Below are 26221 nucleotides of genomic sequence, written 5' to 3'. Positions count from 1 at the left end.
TCAACTGGAATGCAATGTATTGCTAAAATATGATACAAAAATACAACACACAGTAGCAGAAGACACATTGAAGTCAGTGCAGAGGCTCTGACTTTCACATCACCATGTCCCTTGGACTAGACAAGACCGACTCCATCATATAAATAGTTGTCACAAAGCATCACTGTAAATGACGTCACAATAATTGCACGTGTCTACAATTCCGCTCAGGAGAGCAAGCACACTAATGGACACGCCACTTGAAACACTCGCAGAGTTTGGCTCCGAGCAGCGGCAATACACTAGCGACATTGTAGAGTACATTGTAGGAAAGTAAGAAAGTCCACGTGTCTACGATCCGACCACGCTCAAATGTGCCAACGAAAGACGAACGGCAAGGCCATTCACGTTTTCCCAAAACGTACCGAAGCACACAGATATGTACAGCACAAGTTTGTGTCCGTAGAGAAAGAAAACGATCCGACGGTAGTATATATGACATCTATCGATACAGCTGTGAGTAATGAGAAATATGGCTAATTGTGTGACACAAGAGTGATGACAGTTTCAAGCGTTCTCATATCAGGTACATACCAAATCTGTTGGTTACTGTGGCGAGAAAAAAGACAGCAGAAAGGCAATTAAAAGACAGAATGTCCCGTGTAGAGGCCCGCCACTCCTGGCAGAAAGTAGCAGAAATGGTCAACAAACAAAAGATGTACAAGACCATCTCGGTGGAAAATTTTTAGCATTAATTAAAAAAAAGCAATAGAAGAAAGTCCCCCAGCAGTTATTTAGCAGTTGCATGGCTGAAAACACAATCATAAAGATGAAATATAGGAATGCGCAAGTCAGACATTGTGCACAGAACAGTGGTGTCAATTGCACCCTGCACACACTCCAATGCTTCACGGATCGTCTTGGCAACCACGCTTTGAGCATAAACGGCGTGAGAGCAGAACCAAAATTTAATCATTTTTATTACACATTTGAGGTCTCGGAGTCATTGAAATCTGTCGAGTCCCAAGAAGCAAGACTTCCCCACAAATCTCCAAGAAGATATGCAAAAGCGTAAAAAAACAAGTCGCAAAAAACTCTCACTTTGCCAAAGGAATCTCAGAAGCACATTCCACCAATTTTTAAGGAAAGACCATTCTTTGTTTTTGCTTCTGTGACTTATACTAAGGTTCACCTTACGAAATGTTGTAACGGATGTTACCAGCCACGTTTGCCGATACGGTCCTCCACGCGTGCCACGCGAAATCATGCCCACCGAATTGGAAGGTGACGTGACATGCTCTGCACTATGAATTAGCCCCGATGGCTCATGGCATTAGTGACGGTCCATTGTACGAGGAGATTGAGAGCAAATTAAAGGGAAAGGCCTCTTTAAAGCAAACAGAAGAGTTCCAATGTTATCTAAATGTTACAAGGATGTCCGGTCCTGGACAAGAACGTTGCAACTGGTTCCACATAACTATCGCACGGGCAGCGTCCTTTATGTGCACATATAACCTCCCTGCCAAAGCACTGTCTGCACTAGTTGCGCACCAGGTGACACCTTGTGATGCTCTTAACTCATCTCATGTGCTCAATGCCAGAATAACACTGGTTCAGGACCTCCCTAGGACGGGGAGCCTGAGGGCGACACACCTTCCCTTCTAAAAACAATGCACCCATTCAGAGCAAAGCAATGTGATTGGTCGCTTGCATACGAGTGCTCCACAGGCATACCGACACTTAGCTGAGCTTGCTCACTGATGCTGATTTTGATGTGAACACAAGTATGGGCACTATGAAGAACTGATAATTATAGTTGTATATGGCGTTTCGAGATTTGACTGTTTTTGATTGACCGTTACTGCCAGCTTTGATAACTTGGCCTCTGTGATGGCACCTCTAGTGTTCTGTTGAAATTAGGAAAGTTTTGTGTGTGTGTGTGTGTGTGTGTACGGGGGGGGGGGGGGGGGGGTGTTGCAAATTTCTTTCCTGTATGCTATTGAATCATTCCCAAAGCACTTCATCAGTGCAGTACTCAAACAAACAAAGTATGAAAAAAAAACAAAAAAACATTTGTTCTATTTGTTTAACAGAGTGATTTTCACTACAGTCGAATCTCGTTAATTCAAACTCAAAAGAGACAAAACTTTGTTTGAATAAAGCAAAGTTTGAATTACTGGGAGTTTCCTCCCATAGAGACGCATAGGATGGGACCTGCATGTTAGTTTGAATTAATGACCGTCGACTGTATGTGTAGTTTCACTTGCTCAAACCAACCACTAGGAAAACAGATCTTGGAGTAAAATTTCTTTACCTCGCAGCCACATGGAGCATGTTCAGATTGATTCTGCAGCATATGCAATGTTTGCGAACAGTACATATGCAATATGGCGCCGAGATCTTGAAACCCTCAGAGTGCCAAGCAGTATTTCATGAAGAGACAGCCTTTTCAGGATGCACATTATTGTGACCAGTCATGAGCTGACATTCAAAGAAATAAAATCTCTTCATGAATTGCCGACTGCTTCTTTAAGGTTTCCATGAGGATCCATTTGAAGTTCGTCCCATCAGCTACAACCTCCTTCACAAGGTATTAAGATGTCAAATATGCAGCTCTTATTTTGAAACCCAGTCGTACTCTGGTATCGTCGCATATCAGGAATTGGCAGCTGTGGAGCTTTGCCACTCTGCGAATATCCAGTGACCTTAAGTTGTCACCAGCTTGGAACAGATAGAGTGGCACTAACGCAGGATGATCTCACCATACCAGAAACCATGATCGAACACACAAGTGAATGACTAGGAGAGAACCACTGGCACAAAAACAGACTAATTAACTATGGACCACTCCAGTGATTGCATCTGAATTGCCCCCGGAAACGACGGCTCCGTGCTCAAAGACGTAGTAGCTGCCAGCCCTCAAACCAAAATGATATCTTACAAGGACACTCCTTCCGTCAAAGAAAGTCACTCTCCACAAATGTCAAGAGATGAGATGACAAAACGAGAAGAGGGGCATGAAACTTGGGACAGTCTTAACCCTGTGCCTGCCTTGGTCCTTCGTACCATCAAAGAACCCACGTTTCTCGCAGCTCTGGTCGACTTCAAGATCCGCGCAGCTGCACTAAAGTAGACGTGCCTCGATGTACTACCAGCAGACTGCGGCCTTCATATCGTTCCCGAATCAACGAAGGTGCTTGGCCCTTGAACTTACCTCCTCTCGATCTTTAGCCCAGCAAACCAAAGTAAGGCGCGCGGGCAACTTAGCAGTTTTTCCCGATCGTAACCCTCAATACTCGAAAAAGCAGTAGTTTTTTGTTTCTTCTTGAAGTAAAAATTAATTGTGCCGCCATATACTCCCCCCTCGACCTTTCCCTATCAAGTGCATGTAAGCAATACGCCCTCTCTCCGCATTTGATGGGAGGATAAACTCCAAAGAAGCTCGACGCCACTACTTTCATCTGGAGAAAACCCCGCACATCGAATGTCGCAGCACTTGTGAAAATTTGCGAGCTTGATTGAAACTATGCAAAATTCTATATTATGGTAAAAGTATGATGCTGCATTTTCTTGTCCGGAGCGAGCTTCTTCTGGGTGTCTCTAGGAACAAAAATGGACCCACAATTTTGCGGCGGAGCGTTCCGCCGATCTTCGCTAGCCAGTATAGCTTTGGCCGCGTCCAATGGGACGGTACGAAGACCAGCATTTCAATCGTACTGACAGACCGTACCGCTGTGGCGGATTCCTCGGACTAGTCTGACTCAGACTCTGTGAAATCCCTGTCGTGGGGCAAACCTTCCTGGAGCTGAAGCACGTGCTCGATGGGATATGGGCGTCCATCGGCCCCGACGCGTGCTGGCTGCACCACGCCTCCCCTGGAAAAAAACAAACAGTTGGTTAATCACGCCATCTATTAAAAAATATATGCAAAAGAAAAGAAAAAAAATCATAAAATACATTTACAACCAAAACTTCTTTTTTTTTTTTTTATTACGGCGCAAAACGAATTTGTAGTTGGAGCCCGCGGGAGCCCGTGGAGAAGTGGCAACTAGTAGCAGTCACGTGACTCTCCGCTAGTCACAAGTGCTTGTGCTCTTTTGGGAGCTTCCTATGGGCTCTAAAAGTTACTTACTGATCTTCGTTTTGTTTGTTGCACTTCTTTTTTTAACAAAATATTTGGATGTTTGAGAAATAACAAGTATAAGAAAATCATCACTTTCGTTTTGACTCATACAACAAACAAAAGCTTCCCCGTTTTCTGTTTGACATGTTTAAAAACTAACATGTGCCACCCCACCCCTTCGAACAGAAAATGGCAAAGCTTTTGTTCGTTACAGAGCGATGCAGCATGATAGTATTTGGTAATGCCAAAAGAATGCCGTGACAACATAACAAACTTTGTCATCGCTAAAAGTTTACAAAACATTTGTTATCACAACCTGCTTTACATAATTTATACCTAAAACTGACAGGTGATTTTTCAATTTCTGGACTCTTCGGTTGTATGAAAGGTAGTATAAAGGTAGTATGAACAGTCTGCATGAATAAAGCCATGCATAGTGTTCCAAGTGCTGGTTCCCGCATCCAAGGATGGGCTCCGTTTCTCCGGCCACGATTGAAACAACGCGGCACCGAAGTGTTGCAGCAGGCTGCCGATCGATAACCAAAAGTGGCAAAACGATAGCAGTTGCCGCAGTCAAAGTGCACCTCCCGGATACTTCAGGCTGCTCTGAAACTTGCCTGGCGAGCTTGTCCATCAGGGTGGCCAGCTGCAGAGCCTCATGCTCCTTCTGTTCTTCGCTCATTCCCTCCAGGGCACTGACTCCGGGCTCTTCGTAGCAGCCCACCACAGGGTTGATCCTGCAACAAAGACCCGAGAACTGTTTTAACTGCGAGGAATGCAGACAGTGTTTCAGTCATCTCTCTCTCTCTCTCACAAAGATAAATTCAATTAATAAATGTTTATGATGTGAAACAGACAATCCGATATAGAGGTGTAATAAGTAGGTGTGGAGTAAATGTACTAAAGATTTTAGTGCAGGCACTTGTTTTAGGGACAAAGAGGGAAAATGAAAGGTCCCCCCTTGCCTTGCCTTCCAATGAGTGCCCATTAAAGGAATCACATCACACAAGATCCTTGTGGTATGCTCGTACAAAAAGAAAGTTCTGGTAGCAGCTACTAATTGTTTTCCTACAGGTAAACACAACAAATCAATCTGTGTGGCCTATTCAATCAGATACACAATGAACTCCAATTATGACAACTCTCATGGCTCCAAGGACTCTTGTGAATAAACACTTCTGGCCACACTGAAGCCACTTGCGAGATGCCAAACGACAAGTAAACGAGATTTGAGAAACTCTAGAGATCATATATGGAGTCGGAAGTGATTTGTCAACACAGTGTGTTATAGATTCTACTCATCAGCAACAAATGTGGAGAAGAAGAGTTTTCCTGCCAATCCAAAATGTTTATAGTGCATCCAAAAAGAAAAGATGCCCAAAACAGCCGAAAATTCGTTCTGAATTTCAAGTGAGATTCATTAAAGAGTGCTGCATAAGCGGCCACTGCACACACCGTTGAAATGCATTGCCTTGCTAGTGCTGGACATACTTGCTAGTGGCACGCATACTCACTATGCTCGGCATATACTCTTTTGCACACGTTGCCCAGGCTAGTGTAGTTTCTAAAGTGGTGTAGCCCTGCACAACTGCGACAGCAGGTGACTTTGTCTTGGGTCACATTCGCACCCGCTCTCTTAAGAAGATGCAAGGCAAAGCACAGTGCTCGTACAAGTGGCTTCCACAGTGCTGGAGCACTGTTGAAACTACGCCAGCCTCGACGATGTGGCTAGAAGAAGCCGACACTGAGTAAAGTGCTGCTGCATCTGCTAGCACATGCAAGTATGCAAGTGCCCGCACTTGCTAGTACTGCAGGAAACCGAACTGAAGAACGCTCTTGACATTGCAACATGGACACAGGTTTGCCAAGACACAATTTTCGGGAATATGCAGCTACAATTCAGGTCCACAACGTGGCACAAAAAGCAAAGCTCACGAGAAGGCAAAGACAGGCAACCGAGGACGAACCTGTCCTTGTACTTGGCGTACTCCTCGGTGTCACTGTCCTCCGAGTCGCTGGAGTAAGAGCAGTCGCTCGTGGGTCCCCCCAGCAAGAGGCCTCGCCTGGCCAAGAGCCCCGCTGCGTTGCCGTAGCCCGTGTACTTCACCATGCGCCCAACTGCGAGAACAAGTCAGAACTCCTACTGTAAAATACCGAGTGTGCCCCCGTGTCCTTTACGAGCACCCAGCTATTTTTGAAACGCGAGAAAAATAAGCGAAGGACTTTTCGAGTGCCCGCCCCAGACTTCTGGGCCCACTGAGCTAACCAAGGTGCTCTTTTGTGTCGGCTGTTTTTCCGACCACACCAGTGCACGGCAGTGAAGCCTATCCTATCGCGTGCCCCATCTGCCTTTTTTGCTCTGGGACTTAACAAGTGACAATTGTTGTTGAATGTTGTTCTATGTTTAAAGGGAAACTGAAGCGGCTCTCTAGTTGAGAAAAAAACCCTTAAATCGTCTTCATTTAGCCTTCAAGATCACGAATATCAAAATTTTTTATTTCAGGTTGATGCGCCAAGTAGCCACAACGGCGCCAAATACCGTGAAAGCCAATACTGGCAACTCCCGCGGAAAACGGGGCGAAAAGTGATTGCAGCGCCCCTGGAGAGCTCAAAGTCTCCGCTAGCAGACAAATTCTCCAAAATGCATTAATTTTGCCTATCTCCGTGCGAGGTGACCAACGTAAAAAACTTGTCACGGACATTTGCTGCTTTGAAAGTTAAAAAATGGGTGCCAGCTCATGAGTGAAGGACATTCTCTTTGCGTGGGAAAGATGTTACAGCTTTCTGAGGGCAATTTCGGAGTTCTCCCGAAGAAAACATTCTGTCACAACTTATGTAAGCCAAGCAAAACACGAATGTATGCCTTCGCGCTGTTTCATGAAAAAGGGAAATGTACAAACATTTCAGAACATAGCTTCGTTTCAACTTTATTGTTCTTATCAGTCAATTCGTTTTGTCGTTGCAATTCCCATTTCTCATGAATGTCTTGCTTATAACCGTTTCGTCGAACAGGCGAGCTGGCTAATCCCGTTAAGATCGTCTCCGGATGAAGAAGCAGAAGTCAATTTCGAACCACGTACGTTACGGCGATGTCAGTATGCCCCGAAGAAGTCGTTGTGCATATGCAAATCTGACGCGATTATAGATTAACAAAAGCGGAATTACGAAAAAAGCAGACTTCTCGCGCTTGCAAAGAAAGAAGGGGAGATCGTCGTAGCCCCGCGAAAAAAGGTGATTTCAGTCACGTTATTTACAGTGTACAAATTCCGATTGTTAGCGCAGGGACGACCAACATCTTCTGCTTCGCTGCTTCTTTACTTCTACGATAAAAGCCGACACCCGTTGAACCGTCTCCACTCTTTCCATTTTTGAGTCTTCTTTCTTTTATATTTTTGAGGCGACGCCACCCTGCCGCGTTATTTCTTCCTCCTGCTTGTATGTTGCTGTGTAAATTTTTGTTTTCTTTTTGCCTGCATATCCTTGCTTTGTTTGGCTTAGTTTTTACTCCTCTTCCTTCGCTTCGGCGCTTACTACCCCCGGTTCGTCTGCGCTAGGCCCGGGCATTTTGAGGGCCGTCTGCAACTTTGCTGTTGCTGTGGTTTTCTTCCACTGTGTCTGCGATAACCTCCTATTTTCGCCTTCGATTGAGTTTCTAATCCAAAATCGTCATACATGCTTTTTGATATTTATTAAATAGTATATTAAGAAGTGTAAGCTCGTTATCCATTTTTATTTGAATTTTATTTGTGTACTCCGGCCGGCACGTCTGCTACGGGTCATCGTTTGTTGATCAACCGGCCGCATTCGAGCATACACCAGAGCATACTTAGAGATGGCAGGCGTGCTATGTGCTGCCTACCATTGCAAGAACAAGTTTGTGCGATGTGGTGGAAAATCTTTCTTCTGCTTCCTACATCAACCTACGGACACCTACGTCAACAAGTACTTGAATGCACTTTTAAACTGCTTCGTCAAGCCGAGCGAACGAACAACATCTTTGTACATCTTTACGTGAATAAACATTGATGATGATGATAACCCGCCAAAGTCACTGGAAAAAGAAATTCGAAAGCAAAAAACGGTTACTCACTGCTAGCACATATAGAAGATTGTTTCCTGCGACCAAACATTTCTGCGACTCTTTTTTACCGGGCAGTGTGAGCTGCACTACGTTATTTATTTCCCCTGTTTTGTTTTTAGTTCGTACCTACGCCGCAAAAGCAAATAAAGAAATGTACAACAAGCAGCTGAAAAAAAGGGACGCTTTCTTCTTTTTTTATTAGCTTCGTCTGTTGCTTCCGCTTTGTTTGTTGTCAACTCAACACCGGTGGCGACCACCAGCTATTCATTTGCTGCTTTCCATATTTCTTTCTTTTTTTTCCATAAGCGCTGCAACGATCGTCGTCGAGTTTGAAATAGTTTTTTGCTAGCTTCTTTGTTTTATTCACCGTTGTTCGCTTCTCATTCCCGTTTCTTTTTATTTTCGTCGGGAATGGCGACACCATTTTTTCTGCAAAGTTCGGTAAGTGTTTGCACGGTCATTTTTATCCTTACTTTTTGTTTTGTTTTTATGCTCCAGCAGCTCGTGCGCTTGCTCTGGTAATATTAGGATGTCATTTTTGCATGTTTTAGTGATTACGACGTAGTTTGAGTAGCTAAACGCCTTTTTTCCGCTTCCCAGACGCGTTTCAAATGCGTGTGATCCCCTGAGAGGCGTTTGAGACCGCTAAATAAACTGCTCTATCTTTGTTTATGCGCGCGTTGTTATTCGATTGTCGTTGCAGTTGCGATCAGTGGATTCCGCTTTGCAAGCGGACTCACCATAATAAATTGTTTCTGCTGTTAGGGTGACGAAACTGGGCTCGTAAAGCTCGAGGACGTCGCAGAGCCTATACTTTTCCATTGCGTCGACTGCTTCCGTAGATTCCGAGTCCGCTAGAGGCGCCACTGTCACGTTCGCCGCCACTCCTATGTGTTTTCGGAGTTTCCAGTATTGGCGAAGCTATATCGTATTTGACGGCGCTTTCAAAAGAGAGCTGAATCCCCTCCTAACCAGCATGTTCGGGGGGGGAGGGGGGGGGGGGGGGGAGGGAGGGAAGGAATAGTGACATACTATAGAGAGGTCTCAGCATTTCCACGCCTTCCAAAGGGCTTACCCGAAGAGTCAAAAACGCAGCACGTGCTCCCTCACAAGCGACATGCGCAAGGCGGTTGAAACCTCTGGGTATGACGTCGCACCCAGCAGCTGGTTTATTAGTTTTTCTCGCGTTTATTTATTCGTTCGGATCAAATGCTTGTGATATTCATGTTCACGGGACAAAAATATGCTAGGAATCATCTCTAACTTGTTTTCTTCAAGAACCTCTTCAGCGTTAAACAGTAATAATCCCCGGAGAGGGGGAACAAGGGGGACAAAGGATAAACATAAATCTCCAAACACAACTAGGCGACTGGTGCACGCTGAACAGATCCGCCGGGTCCTGGTATCGGACTAAGGGCCTCTCCATTTCCAGCGGAGCACTCTACCAACTGAGCTGGATGTCAGTAAAGCAAACGGGTCTTATCAGCTGCCACCAGTCTAACACTCTGCACCTTTGCCTTAATGACATTAACAAAGCTTCTCGGCGTTTCTTTAAAACTTTGCTGGGGACACGCTGGGTACCTACCCTCAAATGTACAACTGTTCACGTATGTCCACAGCATGAATGCCGGTCTAGCTTAATAGCCCTAAGGTAGTCTACTGAATCAAGTAAAAATTGCACAGGATACGCTGCGCCTCTTCCCTCTCGAAGGGCTTATCAGTTTAAACATAGCATTGCTCGTATGTCCTTCACCAAGGCATGAATAATAGTTTTCCTCAAATTCCTCAAAATATAAAAAAAAGAAAACAGTTTCGTGCTTTTGATTTTTCTGGATTACCCTGCCGCCGTTGCTGCACATAGTACAGTTATCGGAGGGTGCCTGGCGATTTTCTTCAAGGGCATGGACGGCGTTTGGCGCGAGCCAGAGAAAGGCCACGCTGGGCCTGGCGGCTGCCGACAGGTCTTCCTGCTCAATGGCTCAACCTCGCTAATGATGTAAGGGCGTCATCCTCCCTCTTTGTGTTCTGGCTGGTTTGACGGGAACTTCAGTCGGCAGAATGTACAAAATTGGCCCCGTGAATATCTAGTCAGTTGTTCAGCTGCCGCCAGGCTTTTTTGTCGGACCGCTAGCACTGAATGATGCAAAGAGCAACTCGCCCGTCGGCTTTGGGAGGAATAAGTCAAACTTTAAATACATCAAACCCATGACCAAAATCTATTTACTATCCAGGACTTGGTAAACATTTTTTTATTTTGTCCAATTTGAGCTTGCCAGATAAAGAGAAAGAGTAGAATGTATTTATTTGCATTTATTTATAGAATGCATTTATTTATAAAATGAATCAACATCTGGAGGTGCGGAAAAGACGGAGGTGGCGCTGAGAAGTCGCATGGCTCTGGCCAGAAGCTTAAGAGGTTCTGGCCAGAGCCATGTTGATTGTGGCTCAGAATCAGCACAACGTTCGCAAAGATACACCGACCGCCACATCAAGCAGAAAATGTACCAGAAGAAGCAAATATGCACCTTTCTCTTTGCAGAGGACAAAGAGGAAATCTGCCGTCAGGTTCTTGACATCCGTGGCAGAAGAGGTCATGAGACGTACAAGCCTGCAGAAAATAAGAGCCTGCTTGGATCACTGGTTTTTCTACAGCAAAGTTTCCTACAAAGCAATTACACTTCCTAAACTGAAAATGCCAAATTAATCCTTGACCTAAGCGAAAGGCTTCAACATAATTTATGACAGAATATCCAAGAATGGCGCAGAGAGAGAACGGCAGAGAGATCCCAACCCCACCTGTTGCGTAGCTTGTCTCCTTCTTCGGGCCGAGTCATTACGTCACTCAGTGGTGGCAGCACCTGCCGAAAGAAATCTCTCGCTCAATCAAAGTGCTAGGACCGCCCCAACAAACAAAGGCTTGGCAAGAACTTCCTTAAGATGGTATACCACTGTACCTACAACTTCTGTTCCCATTAATACACAAACTTCAATAGCCCATGCACCAATTGCAAAGTGCACGAGTAATTATAGAAATGTGTCTGGTACAGGCGAGGAGACTGAACTACAGGAGGCAGTTTGCCCAGCTTGTTTTCTACCGAGCTTGGTGTTTGTGCAACACAAGACCCATGAACTGGATTCTTTACGTCGTCTGCCTCGATCGAGCACGGGGTGCAGACCGGACCCGAACAGTGCGTTGGCGTTTGGCCGGCAGTCGCGTTCAATCGACGCTTCATCGATCGAAAAGGAGCCTCAGCCGAACACTGACGCAACGTTCGGCTACGGCAGAAACACAAACAAACAATCTTTGCCATCGCTGCTTCTACAGATTTAGTTGGCTAGGGGCATGACGGTTAGACCTCCTGTCCACTAACGAAGTTCCAAATTGAAAATGGGCAGCAGTCAGAAATGGAGTTATGAGGTGACAGAACTCGCGGCGGTTTTTTCAAGTGTGGCGTGGGGGAAAGCCCACCCTGGAGCGCAGGTATCGTCGCAGCGTGCGGTGTCCCCGGGCGCATTCCGTCAGGCAGAGCAGGATGGGGCTGAGGCGTTGTGATTGGTCCTTGGGGCAGGTACGGTGACCGCCGGGCCCCTTTGGGCTCTGCTCCTGCAACCGTGAGCAAATGGCATTCGTTTTTTCTTTTTTTTTCACGCACGAAAGAGGTGAATTTTTAGTTTTAATGCTCGCTTTTGGGTGCAGTGTGGGGTAATACGTCAATATGCACTATCACAATCGGTATGACCCGAAGCAATCGATCTGGCCTTTTTCTGCATCTGCGGTCCCCATAAGCTTTACTATCTCTTAAGGCCACGGTCCCACTGAATGTGGCAGTTTAGGTACTTTTTGGCAGGTCATTACTCATCTCCTTTTAAATACTGTTTTGTGGGATTGATGTCATTCGAAAGGTAATGCAATCCTCTTTCATTTGATATTATGTGTGTGTTGGTGTTTACTGTTCATGCGCATTTGTAGCGTTGCGAATATGATGGCGCGGACCCTAACTTGCTCCGCTAGTTCATGTTTTATGAACGATCCATTAAAGATAACACGGTTCCAATATAGCAGTTTTGTTAAGATGATGTCGGAGCAGAACGTAACGATACACTTTTTTGGTATTTGCACTACTTTGTTTTTTTCATCCCTCCAAATATTGCCCTAAAATTGTCATTTTTCAGCACAAATTTTTTTTAATGACAAGGGCTAGGACAATGAAATTATCTACAGATGTAGTGCTTATAATTGGTAATATGCAAAAAAAAATTTAATGTAGTGTAAAATTTTTTTGTTTAGATATTTTATATCAACCGTAGCACTTTTTTGTGCTTCGAGTCATGGTACTTCAAATGCCGCTGAGGAAATAATTAAACTACGATAAAATCTTTTATACCATTTAGATCTACAATGGTTGCCCAAGAGGTGGACGATGGCTTTTTTTCATTTTCAAAGTCATAACGCTCCAGGAGCCCTTCAAACTTGCCTGTTTTTGACGCATATCTTTTTTGGACATCAAACAGATTTATTGGCATCTAATAACATGTATTGTTTGCAATAGATATACATTGCGATGTATTAGATTCTCAGAATGATCTTGCTTTCGTTTTTTAATAGGTGTAGAGCTTAGCTAATTTTAAAAACAATTAAAAACTGTTTGGGTGTTTTGTTGCGCTACCTGGCGGATGGCAGACAAACTGCTGATTTTTAATGTTCAAAAAATTTCCGAGGGCGGCGTTGGCGTCTGTATCATCATCAATCTCCGTGTCTTTTTACCTTCACATTTAAAAAATATATTGGAAGATTTACTATCGATAAATGAATGGTTTAAGTACTGGGTCAGGTTAATAAATCTAATACAAATAATTACACAAGCGTAGCGTGATATAATGTGTTCATTATTCGACATGATTGAAATCAATAAACAATAAAGACGAAGAAGAAAAGAATACACCTGTGTTCACTTCATGCCTAGAGTCACTAAATGAGCTCTAAAGTATCGGCACTCCGTTCCCCAAAATTGTTTTGGGCGCCGCCATTTTGGGTCTTGCTCAGATCAAACGCAACTGCCGATCATCATGATCCAAAAGTACGACTTCCTCAGCATTAGATGCGGTGCTAGGAAGCCGATGCAATATTGCAATGCTCTGTCGCGGGTTGTTTAAACATTTGTGGGGGACGGAAAAGCGTTTCCTGTGATTTTAGATAAAGCTTCAGATAACTGGCCACCATGATTTTAAGCCACAATATGGCCAAGTGTCGTTACTCTGAACTGTAGATAATTAACTGGCACAAGCGGGAAGAATGAGGAAGAGGCAGGTGTCAAAAGGTAGTGGCTTGTGGAACCACGGGGCTTACGTCATGGCCCCTCCAGGTATTACAAGCCTCTTGAACAAGAGCATGAATAGTGTCATTAAATAAGTTACAATTCAGAGTAGTGACACTTGGCCATATTGTGGCTTAAAATCATGGTTGCCAGTTATTTGAAGTTTTATCTGAAATCACAAGAAACGCTTTTCCGTCCTCCACTTTAAACAGTTTGCGACAAAGCAAAGCAACATTACATGAGCTTCCTAACACCGAATCTAATGCTGAGGATGTTGCACTTTTGAATCATGACGATCGGCAATTGCGCCTGCTCTGCTCAAGCACGAAAATGGCGGCAATCACAACACTGTCGGGGAAGAGAGTGCCAATACTCTAAGCGCAGCTCAATTATTAGCTCTACTTCCCTCAAATCTCCTTTCCCCTGACTGAAACTGAAACTAAATATGAATAATACACTATTATTATACCTTATTTAGTTATAACCAACTACACATGATGAGAGGAGGAAGCGGCCGGGTAGGAAAAACGCAGGTTTTATGTGCAACCGTTCTTACCGTCTCAAAAGAAAGAACGCGCGAGCTTGCGCTGGTTTAAAAAAATACGATCCAAAGAAAAGAGGCGGCATGCTGTGTTCTTTGAGATTGTGCGTCTAATTGCTAATTGTTGTGGGTATGTTTATACAACCGGAAGTTAGTCTGCCTTAGTGGGCGTCTGGTGTCTCAGTTGTAGATGAAGAATTTAGCCAGTGAGGTAAAACCGCAAACCTGGGGTGTTTAACGTGCACCACGCCGTAGTGATACACGACCGCACGCCGGTACGATGCTCTTCCAGATCAAAACGGGCAGGGGCGGGGAGGGTTCTGCAGTGCGAGCTTTCGCTCCACGTGCTCCGAGCTGGCGTGCGCTATAGACGCTTTGCAGCAGCTGTGCATGGACGCCGCCATAACTGACCTTCAGTTTTTGCTTCCTCTTATTCCGTTTATTTCACTTCATCATTACCATAGCAGGCCAGGTAATTGCCATATTAGATTCAACTGTGTCTTTTTCTAAGGCATCGGCCTTTGTAGAGTATCGTCAACTACCGTTTCAGTTGCTCGGCATCTCGGTAAGACAAGAGAAGGTCAGCAATGGCGGCTGTAATTTGGCGCATGTGTAAAGCATCTATACTCCATTTCACCTTATGTTGTACTGCAGAGAAGGCTAGAAGCGCGAGCTCATAGCGTTGGTTACATACGAGAGCTTGTGCCGCCGAGGAGCAAGGAGCTCGCGCTTCTACCTTTTACTGCGGTACATCATAAAGTGAAACAGAGTATAGACCATGCACTCGGCCACCGATCCGCCCGCCCCCCCCCCCCACCCCCCCCCCCCCTTGTGCGTCTAATTTATATACAGGTAGAAGTATTTGAAGATTGACGATGGGCGTCGATCGTCTCGAGGTAATGTAACGTAATAACATTATATAAACGATAAACATATTGAAGGACTGAACGACTCAATTTTCTAATTCTTGGATTGTAATAAAGCGGTAGCCTATTGTACTTACTGTTGTTGAAGAGCAATATGAAGTGACGAGGTAATAATTAAATGATGAGGCTCTATAAGGACAACGACATTAGTGGGTGTCGAATCACAACGTACATTGCTAGACTTGCTTCAAGTATCATGTACCCAAAGACCTTTCTTCACCCGCAATAGAATATGGTAGAATCAATGACGATGCTGCTTTACAACTGTACGTGGAACAGGAAAACTGCACTGTGCAGAAGTGCGGCTTATTCGTTAATATGAGGGACGGATTTCTAGCAGCATTCTCTGATTGACTACTTGGAACAAATGGCCTCGTTGACGTAAACTGTCCCCGTTCCGAAAGATTATTGAAGCGTATACTCAAACCGCAAAGGAGTATGCGGCGAAAAATAAGAAAAAGGAGCCTGGTGTGAAAGGTCCAAATCACCACCATAGCTTCTACTATCAAATACAAGGGCAGTTACACAATACACAAAGAGAGTTTTGTGATTTAGTTATATTTACACTCAAGGGCATTGATATCCAACGTATTCAGAGGGATGACACCTTCCGGTCAACCAACATAGAGTCTTTTCTACTCAAGTTTTACATGAAAGGCCCGACTTCCGCTGAAATTCCTCACGTAGACGAGTTGTCCGACCGAACAAACTGCCATTACTCCCGATCTGGGAATCTCTCGATCTTCGTTCGTAGGCCATTGTATCATGAGATCGAGGGGTGTGGCTCTTCGTCCGCCAAATACTGCTTCGGCGGGTGTTTTTACCGTGTAATATGAGACCGTCGGCGTGCTGCTGGAGCAAGAACCTGGCGATTCTTCACTGAACTACTTCTTCCGTAAGCTTCAAAAGGGCTTTTTTTGTTTTGCACACCATCTGTTCTGCTTGCCCGTTAGTTGCAGGATGGTATGGTGCACTAATGTGATGCCTGATGCCGTTTTTCTTTTTTTTCTTCAAAAACTTGTTTATTTTATGTGATGCGAGATTTGGCGCGTTATCGGAGAAAAGTATTTTCGGTAGGGCAAAAGTAGGTAAAAGAGACCGTAGAACGTCAATGACGTGTTTGGACGTCGTGGCAGGCATCGTGTAAACTTCTAGCCACTTGGAGTACGCATCGACCATGGCTCCGCAGATGCGGATCACGTTTCGCCACCCACCGACTGAATAGTGGATCGTTTTCAGTTACTGTTCATGATGGCGTTGGACTCAAGGAAGACTTCGAGTCTTTCCAGAAAGTTTCTGGGAACTAAAATGTAACAACCTTTACAACATCTTCCGGACCCAGTGAAGCACAATATTTCGTGACGTTATTTTAGTCGTCCGTGAATCGCGAAGCAGTTTACTTGACGTCCGCTTCTACTGGTGTCTTGGAAGATTGAGTCTACTGAGCGTGCATTCCTGCAAAATAATTTTTCATTGATAGAATATTGACACGTCAATGAACATTTGATTCCTTCTTGGTAAGATTTATTGCGAAAGCCCGTTACAACCGCCGAACCACATCTCCCTATATCAGAGAACAATTTCTACCCAACCTGACATTCTCGCATACATCCGTTTGCTGGGCCACGCTACTGAGCTAGCTGAGCACAGCTGGCAGCGGTGCGAGCAAGGCCACGAGGGGAACGTGATGGTGCTCGAGCCATCCCTCCGTGAACCAATGTTTCGGCCACCCCACGGGTGCGTGTCGCCATCTATTGGTTGAACTAACGCTTTGTTCAAGATGGCTGCCGTGGGACCGCAGCCTTAATTTGTCGAAAAGTCCATAGTACTGGACTTCGACTTTGCATTCTGCGCCTAGTTCGTACCACAGCTCTCTCATAAACTGGCAGGTATGCCAAAACGTGCAAGATTGTTTCAGCTCACACTGAACGTGACAGTACACATTTCACTAAGAAAATGAAAAATGACATTTATTGGACCTTATCCATTTTGCGTAGGCCTGACCCCACTACATAAAACGGATTCCTGCATTTACATTTATGTCAATTCTACTGCACTTATGTAGAAGTTACTAAAAATAAAAAAACAATATATGCCAGGCAGTCAATAAGATCGAGTTGCCACTTTATACAACAATCTATGGAAATAACATTTCGCTTATGTTTACAGTAGGAAGCATGATGTAAGGTGCAAAAAACAACAGACACAAGGAAGAATACACATACACACAGGTGCCTCTGCGTGTCTTCGTCCTTTTCTGTTGTTTTTTGCGCCTTACACCGTGTTTCCTAATGTTCCCCAACTAGCTCAATTACAAGTTCTTCTACATGTTTCTCATAGTTTTGGTAAATACTGGAGAATCAAAATATAAGGTAGGTAGATAGTAGAGTTATGAAGCAACCAATCAATCAATGTTTCATTGAGCTCCCAAACAGGTGGCAGGCCTCAGGAGACATGCACACATACAAAGTGAAAGAAAAATTTGACTAATGATTAATCATCAGTAAAAAAACATTTCTTCAATTTTTCAAAAGTAGCAACAAAGTTCATGTCAGAGTTATATGACTTGTCATAGATAAGCAGCATCCATGTCCCTTGAGGACCAGATTCTGACCAAGTTGTGAATACACAATGGTGACCACACGAAGTCCCTCCATTTGCATTATTCCTGTACCTGAAATCTAACTTGAGAACGACCTAGCGTCGCCTTCTCATTCGCATCTCATGCTCTTCCTGCCAGTGAGGAGGAAGTGCGGCGGACATGGCCAATTAAGTAGAGTGTCTGGCACGTAACCGAAAAATCGTGGATTAAAATTTCGCCTAAAATGTTTCAAATTTTTTCTTTAAGGCAAATAATTACTTTATAAAGTGAAGGCATTTGAGATATGCGACAACCTTTAATTTGTATTACGTGTCATGCTTTTTAGTCACTTTCATTCCACGCGTGACATCACGTTTCACGCGAGTCTTGTGGGTTGTTTGAAACTCCACGCGTAAAGTTGTGTCGCTCTGACGTCATGTCCCTATTGACCAATCAGGATTTTCATGTCACGCCACCGACGCCGGCTTTTTTGCGACACGAGCTCCTTAATGCTACGCATCAAAATTTCAATTGGTATACTGAATTAAACGACCGGCCACGCCGATCGCACTTAACTTTTTCAATTAGCCGGAATCGACAAGATTCAGTTTGCGTCCAGTGAACCAAACGACTGACCTCTTCCTTGAGCCTGCGTTCGAGGTAGCCCACTAACGCCGAGACGGCCTCCGTGCTGAATCCTTCAAACTGCTCCTCCGGAGGATCCATCGGAGCCGACCCCGGAATCACCTCCGTGAGGAGCTCTTCGTACGTCGATCGGGGCATATTGGAGAGGAGGTGGACCACTTGGCTGCATCAAAAATTTCCCCCCAGTTTCACAAGTGCACCACGGAAACCACCGCTGCAGTGCCTAAAAAGTGTCTCTGACCGGAGCAATTAGTGTCCTCCTACACAACCTATACATTGAAAGTACGCCGCCTCAATCCCGGAAGTTGGTCACGGCGGTTCTGGCAGAAAAGACGAGCAAATGCAAGAGTTGCCCTCGACACAGCATCCCAACTCGCAACTGCTGAAGTTTCTTGGGGACTGTCTGGCTGGAAAACGGCCTCCAGCAGAAGAGGCGTCTGCTGCGTATGCCTTTCTGCCGCCGCCAAGATCGTGGCGGGCAAGAGCGAGACACTTTTATGAAGTTGCGAGTCTGAGACCGAGGAGCCACAAATGAAGACGTGGTAAACGGAGCGGTCGGAGAAGTGTTGCAGGCACTGTACCTGGTGCCCGCCCGCCCCCCCCCCCCCCCCCCCTTCTCCCCAGCAGTGTAAGGAAAACAGAAGACGTGACGCAACAGACGCACCCGCACAGCTGGTCTTTGCTCTCCGGGTCAGCGACATCACATAGAAGCAGGTCGTGCAAAATGCCCACCAAACGCTGGAAATGTACCTCTTCCTCCTGCAATGGTTATGAAAAGTTTACAAAAAGCATCAACATAAAAAAAAAGTACCTTTTCTTCCTGCAATGGTTACAAAATGTTTGCAAAAAGTGTTGAGATAAAACAAGAAACTAGAAAAAAATCATTATGGGATACGAGAGGTTACTAAATTTTCTGGTCTTAACGTTCTGAAACACAGATGAGAAAGCCTCTTTTGCAACCGGATAGGCTATAGACTCAAGAAAACTGATGATAACGATGTACACTTGGGAGAAAGGTAGAATTGTTTAGCTTGTAAGGGTAGACGAATGCAAAGCTCAGCTATGCTTAAATTGTGAACCAAACTGATGAAGCGATTTACTTCTTCAGTGGAAAGGGACAAGAGAGAAACTTGCGCGTTTGAAAGATTTTTTGAAGGTTCTATCCCAAGGCAAGGCCCCAGAATGGTACCTTTGGCGAATATTTTGAGCACTCCAGTTTTCTTCAAAGGAATTTCACATAAATTTCAAGTTCGACGACTAATTTCGGAAAATGTTTCCCATACATTATATTTAGGGTGTGCATTTTCCGGTTTTAACCGAAAAACACCGATAAACATTCGTCGGTGACGAAAATATAAAATCGGTTAAAACCGAAAAACACCAGTGGTTGGATATTTTCGCCTTGGTTAAAACCGAAAAACACCGGTTGGTGCTAGTTTCCGACCTAGCGAAACCCTTTCCCCGTAGAGGTTCGTATCTCGCAGATCCTGCATTCTTCCAGTGCTTATACATGGCTTGCAGGTGGCGTCAGTCCGCCCTCCTTTCTGGGGGTCAAAAGCGTATAGTGAGCGCAGTGGAAGCTAAGCTCTCGTACGCATTTCCCCCGGGATACGGCCCATTCGTCACATGTCGATTCGTCATAGGGCAACTGGTAACAGGCCCGTTCGTCACAGCGGAACATTGGTCATTGGGTGATTCGTCACGCTGGCAGTTCGTCACACAATGACTTCAAGATTGTTAAACGTTTTTTTTGTTTTTCCATCTTGTTTTCTTAGGAAAGTTACGAAAGGGGGCCACTTTATTAAATCCATGCAAGGCCAGTGAGGTTTACTACGGGGAAACAAAAGCATGTCCCAATGACCCCAAGTTAAGGCAGCCTGCAGCCTTTAGCCTGCATGTTGTCTTATTGGGGTCAACTTTCTTACAAAAGAACTTCGAGAACATAAAGTTCACAATAAAAAAAAGCCCACCAAACGCGATTCTTTTTTTTTTTTTTTTAATGCCTCGTTTTAGGGCTTATTATGCCGGTTGCCCTCCGATTATAAAAATATCACTCTCGATTTCTAAATGGAGGTAGTTACTTACTAAGAAAGGTGGCGCTATGCTTCTTCACGAAGGACATTCCTACACTTGCATTAAGGTTTACGAAACTACGTTCTATTGGGCCTACCGGCGAAGAGGAGTTTGTAAAACTAAAATAGCCTCCGATCACGCCAAGACTCGTGTAATCTCTTGTTCAGGAGACCATACGCATGCATTTGACAACACCAAGATAAACGTGCTTGGGTTCGTCATCAGATGGAGGAAAAAGCTGGTATGTACCAAAATCTGTTCCTGCTCTTATATTCCCAAAACAAGGTCACTAATGTCCTTTATTCCAGTGGAAGGCCGTCTAGCACCACACCAAATTCTTCTGGCTGCGGTTGCCTGTGTCAGTGACCACACTGCTTTGCAGATTCCCGCACCGCCAACACTTCGGCGCATCATCCGCAAGCAAAGGCAGCGGGCGAATTTCGAGTACAGCGTATCATCTTGCAGAGCCGACATACGATCGAATGCCCAGAGTTCAAAGTAAAGTGTATTGCAGCGCAAAATCACAGTGCGCGACATATTATGATATTAATGACTGTTTTACCTGCATGCAGACCACAGTCAAAGGAGACTCCTTTCTCTTCCATGATAGCGGAGAGGGCGACGGCGAAAGAATGCTGATCTTTGCTACCGAGCGCAACTTGAGCTGTCTGGCTCAGGCGACTACGTGGTTCGCGGACGGGACCTTTAAAGTGACCCCGGCACAGTTCTACTAACTGTACACGGAGCATGCCACAGTCAACGGCGTGGTAAAGCCAATGGTTTACGGCTTGCTGCCCAACAAATCTGAAGCTACCTACAAAAGGTGAGCATTCAAGAGCTCTGATAAGCGTATAAAACGAAACGCTCGGTGGTCCTATTATTGGATATGTGTTCAAACACTTCAAAATATGTTCGCTCGTATTAAGGTTTTTCGACGTCGTTCTGAGTCACATGGGGGGCCAACTGCCTTGAGGTGGCTTACACGGGCTTCAAGATAGCGGCCATCAACGATACAGGGAGGCTTTTTTTCACTTATCCCAGTCGGTGTCTAGGAAGGTGTGCTCCAGTGGTCACCAGAGTCGCTACAATTCAGATGACAAGTTTGCTGTTCTGGTATGCGGCATTCTATTTATATGTCTTATTTTTGTCTTCAGGTAAGCTTACTTTATTTCTTGTTGATTTTCAAATGGGAATGCATCCAGCATTGGCCTTCTTGCCAATCGCCGACATTCCCGAGGCCTTCAAGGTACTTCTCGAGATTTTCCCCACCGATGCCTCACTCGTGGCGGACTACTTCGAGGACGTGTATATCGGGAGACCCCGTCGAAACGGCTTGTCGTTGGCCACCTCCCCTCCTCTGGTTTGGTCAGTCAGAGAATCAACACTAGCAGAAAGGCCAACAAGGACGAACAGCAGCATCAAAGCGCGGCTCCGGGGACTGCACGTTAGAACTGACCTAATCCTCTGAGAACTTGGACGTTTTCTGTAGTACATTTTTGGATTTGTGGCTCAAAATTTCAGTACGGTGCCCAATCAAAAAACTTTCTCCACGAGTGTGTGTGTTCTTTTTTCTTTTTATCCTTAACAGAGATGAAGCTGGCTCAAGTAGCGGGCGGCACGACATCTTCGAGGGTGTCCAAGAAGCACGACGACAGCAACCGGCGTCTTCAGATCATTGTGAGCCGCTACAATGGTCGCAATCGTCTAGAAACCCTGAGGGTGGTAGCTCAGAATATTGCTTTTTAATTTTTTTTTTTATTTCGCTCAATAATTCTGTTGTTTTCTAAGTACAACGATGACTTGTTTTGATGTTCCCTCTCTTTAGTAAAATTAAATATACCGTACTAATCTTTATTGCATGCTCAGCCAGGTGAATATATGTTGGGCAAATTCAAATATCCGGTTCGCACAGTGACAAACGTTCCTAGGGACAAATTCCCCTATGACGAATGTTCCGCGGTGACGAACGGGCCTATTACCAGTTGGCCTGTGACGAATGCCCACATGACAAACGGGTTTACACCCATTTCCCCCATAGTGTCTCACAAGGCCCCCTTTTGTGGACAAATTAACGCAATGGAGGGTAGGCTCTCACGTGCCTTTTCCTCATTGTGTCTGGCCAAGTGATGTCGGTGCAAGCCATGTATTTAGAGGTTGCTGTGGTTCCTGGAAGACACTGCCAACGTCCGTGTTGTACAGGAGCGTGCGTTTTCATAAATGCGGGTTGCGAACCGCAAGGAACGTGTAGATGCAAGCATGAAAGTATGCTTGCATCTACTATAATAACCAAGTGTGAGAAATAGTTGCTTCCTAGAGAAGAAGTGTATGAACTATGTGAATAAAATTGGAAATCTTTGTCTGTGATCAATCGCTTTTTTCACCGATAATCACCGATTTTAGCCTCGACGTGAGACGTTCCACTGAAATACACCGGTGTTTTGAAAATAAATAAACACCGAAAAACATCCGCCGATTTTTCTCACAAATAAACACCGGAAAGTACACACCCTAATTATATTCCAATCTCCTTTTTCTTCTAGAAAGCAGCTTTGGCTACATTTTGGTGTGTCAAGGAAGACATAAGCTGATTAGCTCTCCCAATAAAAATTGTCTTGTCCCTCCCTCAAAAATGAACGCTTTTCCACAAGGTATGATTAAGAGTTAGAATGTCAGTGAACTTGCCAGAAATATTTTTTTTATGCGACTAAATAAAGAACTTACCTAACAAAACAAACAACCCCAATAAAAAAAAAAAAGAAAAAAAAAGAGAAAACTCAAAGCAATATTTATGTTGGGAAACACATTTTAGTTTGGGAGCTTTGGTTTCAAGATGTCCACGTCTAAACAAAGGCGTGTTTTGGAATTAAATACTACTCACTCAAAACGAGTCCTGCAATGTAAATAATGCAATAACAATAAAAATTTTCATTTATTCATTAAAAGCCTTTGTCAAAAGCAAACACTTAAATTTTTTTTTTTATTGTAGTGACGCAAAAGTAGGGTGTTGATCTTCCGGTGTTTACTGATAAGAAAAGTGGCGGATATTTTTCGGTGTTTATTTAGTTTTGAAACACCAGTGTACTTTGGGTGGATGGCTCACGACGCTAAGAACGGTGATTATCGGAGAAAACAATGTATTTGTTTTATTTATTTTTGCGCCAATTTTGTCACCAGTGTATTTCTACAAAAGAAATGTTATAAAAAGTGAAAAACAAATGAGGCTCTGTACACCTTTTCTCAACATAAATAAATGCTGCCATAGCAAGAGTAATTAAGGTTCATTATATTGAAGAGACGCATTCTCCCAGGTCAGCCATCGTGAACCACACCAATGTTGGCAGTGTCCTCCAAGAACCACAGCGACCACTGAACGGACACTGGAAGGATGAAGGATCTAAAAGATATTCGGAGAAGCTCTACAAGGGAGGAGTTCCGAAGAAAATAGCCGTTGATAGGAGGGAAACATACAATGACCATTGTTTCTCGGTTTTAAAGGGGGACATGGGCCTAAATTTTAAATTTTTTTGAAAAAATTCATTTTTCAATTTTGAGATTTTTAGTTTTAGAAACTAATTATACACCCTTACACCAAATTTGATAACCATACGCCAAATAGTTACGTTGATATAAAATATTTTCAACACATTATGAGGCAGTAACAAAGTAAAGGAGTTCAATATTTGAATGCATTTTTCTCAGTTCCACTTTTTGCTGCAAATTTCATACGAAGGAATCTTTTGTTCGAAGGTGAAAGTATTCTGATACCACAATCAAGATGTTTCTGAACTGAAATATACTCAGGAATCGGGCTATCTACTTTATTTTGTTTTAAGTTGAAGTCCTCAGTGATAAAAAACTGAGTTTTCAAAAATTGACAGAGGACAGATATGCATCTCATATTTTGAGGTAATAACTCTTCCTAAAATATTTTTGTTTAAGTTATTAAAACTAGGTAGCCCAAGGTCCCATATCCCCCCCTTTATACTCAAGCAGTCAAAATGATGCTTAATAGCTTCATTTGCATATCATAGATTTCTTAATGAAGAGTGACACATCATCTTATGCAGGTATGTAAATTTGTCCTAGAGAACTGAAAGTTTGCACAGCACACCTACATCTGAAGCTAAATGTCCCCTACAAATTTCATTCCAATCACTTGAGTAGTTCAAAAGTTCAACCTCTAGCCAGTGTCCCCCCTTAATGAGGGCGGAAATATTCAACCACCGGTGTTTTCCGCTTTCAAAGGGCCCTCCGGAACTTCTGCGATCGTCTGTTTATGTTGTTATATTGCGTAGTAGGTGCAAGTTAATATGTATACAAAGTTTTAGATTACAAAACCGTTTATTAAGCAGATGGCAGAAGAAATATATCGGGACTATTTTCTCTTGGAAGACAATCCCCCATTCCCTGCCCATCGCTAAAACTTGACCAATGGAAATGCTGCATCTCGCGGTGAATGCGAACGTTATTATTGCAACACTTTTTAAGCTCGTTGTAAATTAGAGTTTGAGGAAAACGTAAACTGATTGTGGTGCGGGAAACATACTCCGTAATTCTCGTTCCAAAACCAGCGAACTATGTTTTCTCCCCACAAGCTTGTTGCTAGGGGGTGATGCGTCGGCGCGTCGGCTCGTCTGCTTCCCAGGGCGTCTGCAGGCGTGCGTTTGTGGGACACATGTTCCTTCTTCCCGTGGATCCCGACTCCGAAGCCAGCTTTGCGATCCTTCCACGTCAACGGGTCAAACTTTTCCTTGTGATCTGTGGGATGCGACTGCTGCAGTAGCAACGCGACGGTGCGGTGCGACGAACGACGACTGCCGAGCACAAAGTCCGGGTTCCTTGACGACGGTCCGTGCGTGTTCGAGAGATTCCTCTGCGGGTCGGCGGTCGTCCGCGTTGGTGACGCGCGGTGACGCCGGAATCCTTCGCTTGCTATTGGCTGACGCGTAAAGAGATGCCCCTCCCGTTTTCCAGGGTCATCTTAGAAAGGGGGGCGTGCCGGGGACTTTGATAGCAATTTTAGTAGGGAAATCCGCCGCGCATGACCGTAATTTTATGATTTTTAGGATTCTTAGGGCCTGTAGATTGAGTTACCTCCATAAATAGACCATCGCAGAATGCTCCGGAGGGCCCCTTTAAGCGATTTTTGCATTCTCGTTGCTGGCAAATGTTTATTGGCGTTTTTAGGTTAAAACCGGGAAGTAGACAGTCCATGTGTAATTATTTCGCTGTTGTCATGTAATGTGATGCAGTGAAGCAGACGTTTATGTCCTACTGTTTTGTTATTACGTTACTGCGTGCCAAGCTGGTGTGCCCTGACCCCATCTGGCAAAGGTATCACAGTTGGTGACAAGAATCGGATAGAATACAATTGGATGGGATTAAATTGTAAGATCTTAGTCAGACAGTCAGGGCGACGACTGCTTAAAATGGTTTCTTCGACCCATCTATATATACAGTCGCATCATCACGCCAGCTTGGCATGCAGTAACATAACGAAACAGTAGAGCACAAACGTCTGCGCCACATTTCATGATAACAGCAAACAACTTGTGCGTTGCTACATCACGCTCACTATAACCCCACCCCACAGAGTACACGCATAATCACACACATGCGAGGTACATTCGCACACCTCGTCCACATGGAACTTGTCCACGCCGCAGGTGAGGTTGTAGAGCACCTTGAGCACCTCGGAAGCCAGGGCCGCCTCGTCGGCGTTCAACAGCGGAGCCGTCCCGAGATCCATGTCGGAAGACGGCTCCGGGGCCCGGGTGCGGCCTCTGCGGCTGAGGCGCCCCCTCCGCGACGGAGTAGTCCTTGGCTCCTGCTGGGAGCGCTCCTCGCACAGCTTCAGGATCAGGTCCAGCGTCTCGCGCAAGTAGACCAGGCCATGCTGCTCCGTACGCACGCGTGGCCTGGCACAAACAATGGTTGTATGTCACTAAAAGAGCTTC

General features: G+C 44.7%; 1 protein-coding gene across 2 annotated transcripts in view; it reads right to left on the bottom strand.

Moving 5' to 3' along the window:
• The window catches only part of LOC8032860 (synembryn-A), a 38702-nt gene continuing 12481 nt past the window's right edge, over positions 1-26221 (bottom strand). For both annotated transcript variants that reach the window (XM_029986687.3, XM_029986688.3), the window contains exons 8-16: positions 25900-26182; positions 18856-18950; positions 18183-18354; positions 11653-11787; positions 10980-11041; positions 10709-10791; positions 6070-6220; positions 4720-4839; positions 1-3854 (exon numbers count right to left, since the gene is read on the bottom strand). In XM_029986687.3, the coding sequence (XP_029842547.1) occupies positions 3731-3854; positions 4720-4839; positions 6070-6220; positions 10709-10791; positions 10980-11041; positions 11653-11787; positions 18183-18354; positions 18856-18950; positions 25900-26182 (1225 nt within the window). In that variant the 3' untranslated portion in view covers positions 1-3730. The remainder of the gene's footprint in view (positions 3855-4719; positions 4840-6069; positions 6221-10708; positions 10792-10979; positions 11042-11652; positions 11788-18182; positions 18355-18855; positions 18951-25899; positions 26183-26221) is intronic.

The sequence above is a fragment of the Ixodes scapularis genome, unplaced genomic scaffold (genome assembly GCF_016920785.2).
Source record: "Ixodes scapularis isolate PalLabHiFi unplaced genomic scaffold, ASM1692078v2 PGA_scaffold7__128_contigs__length_106722199, whole genome shotgun sequence".
NCBI classification, from domain to species: domain Eukaryota; kingdom Metazoa; phylum Arthropoda; class Arachnida; order Ixodida; family Ixodidae; genus Ixodes; species Ixodes scapularis.
This window is presented reverse-complemented; position numbering and strand designations above follow the sequence as displayed.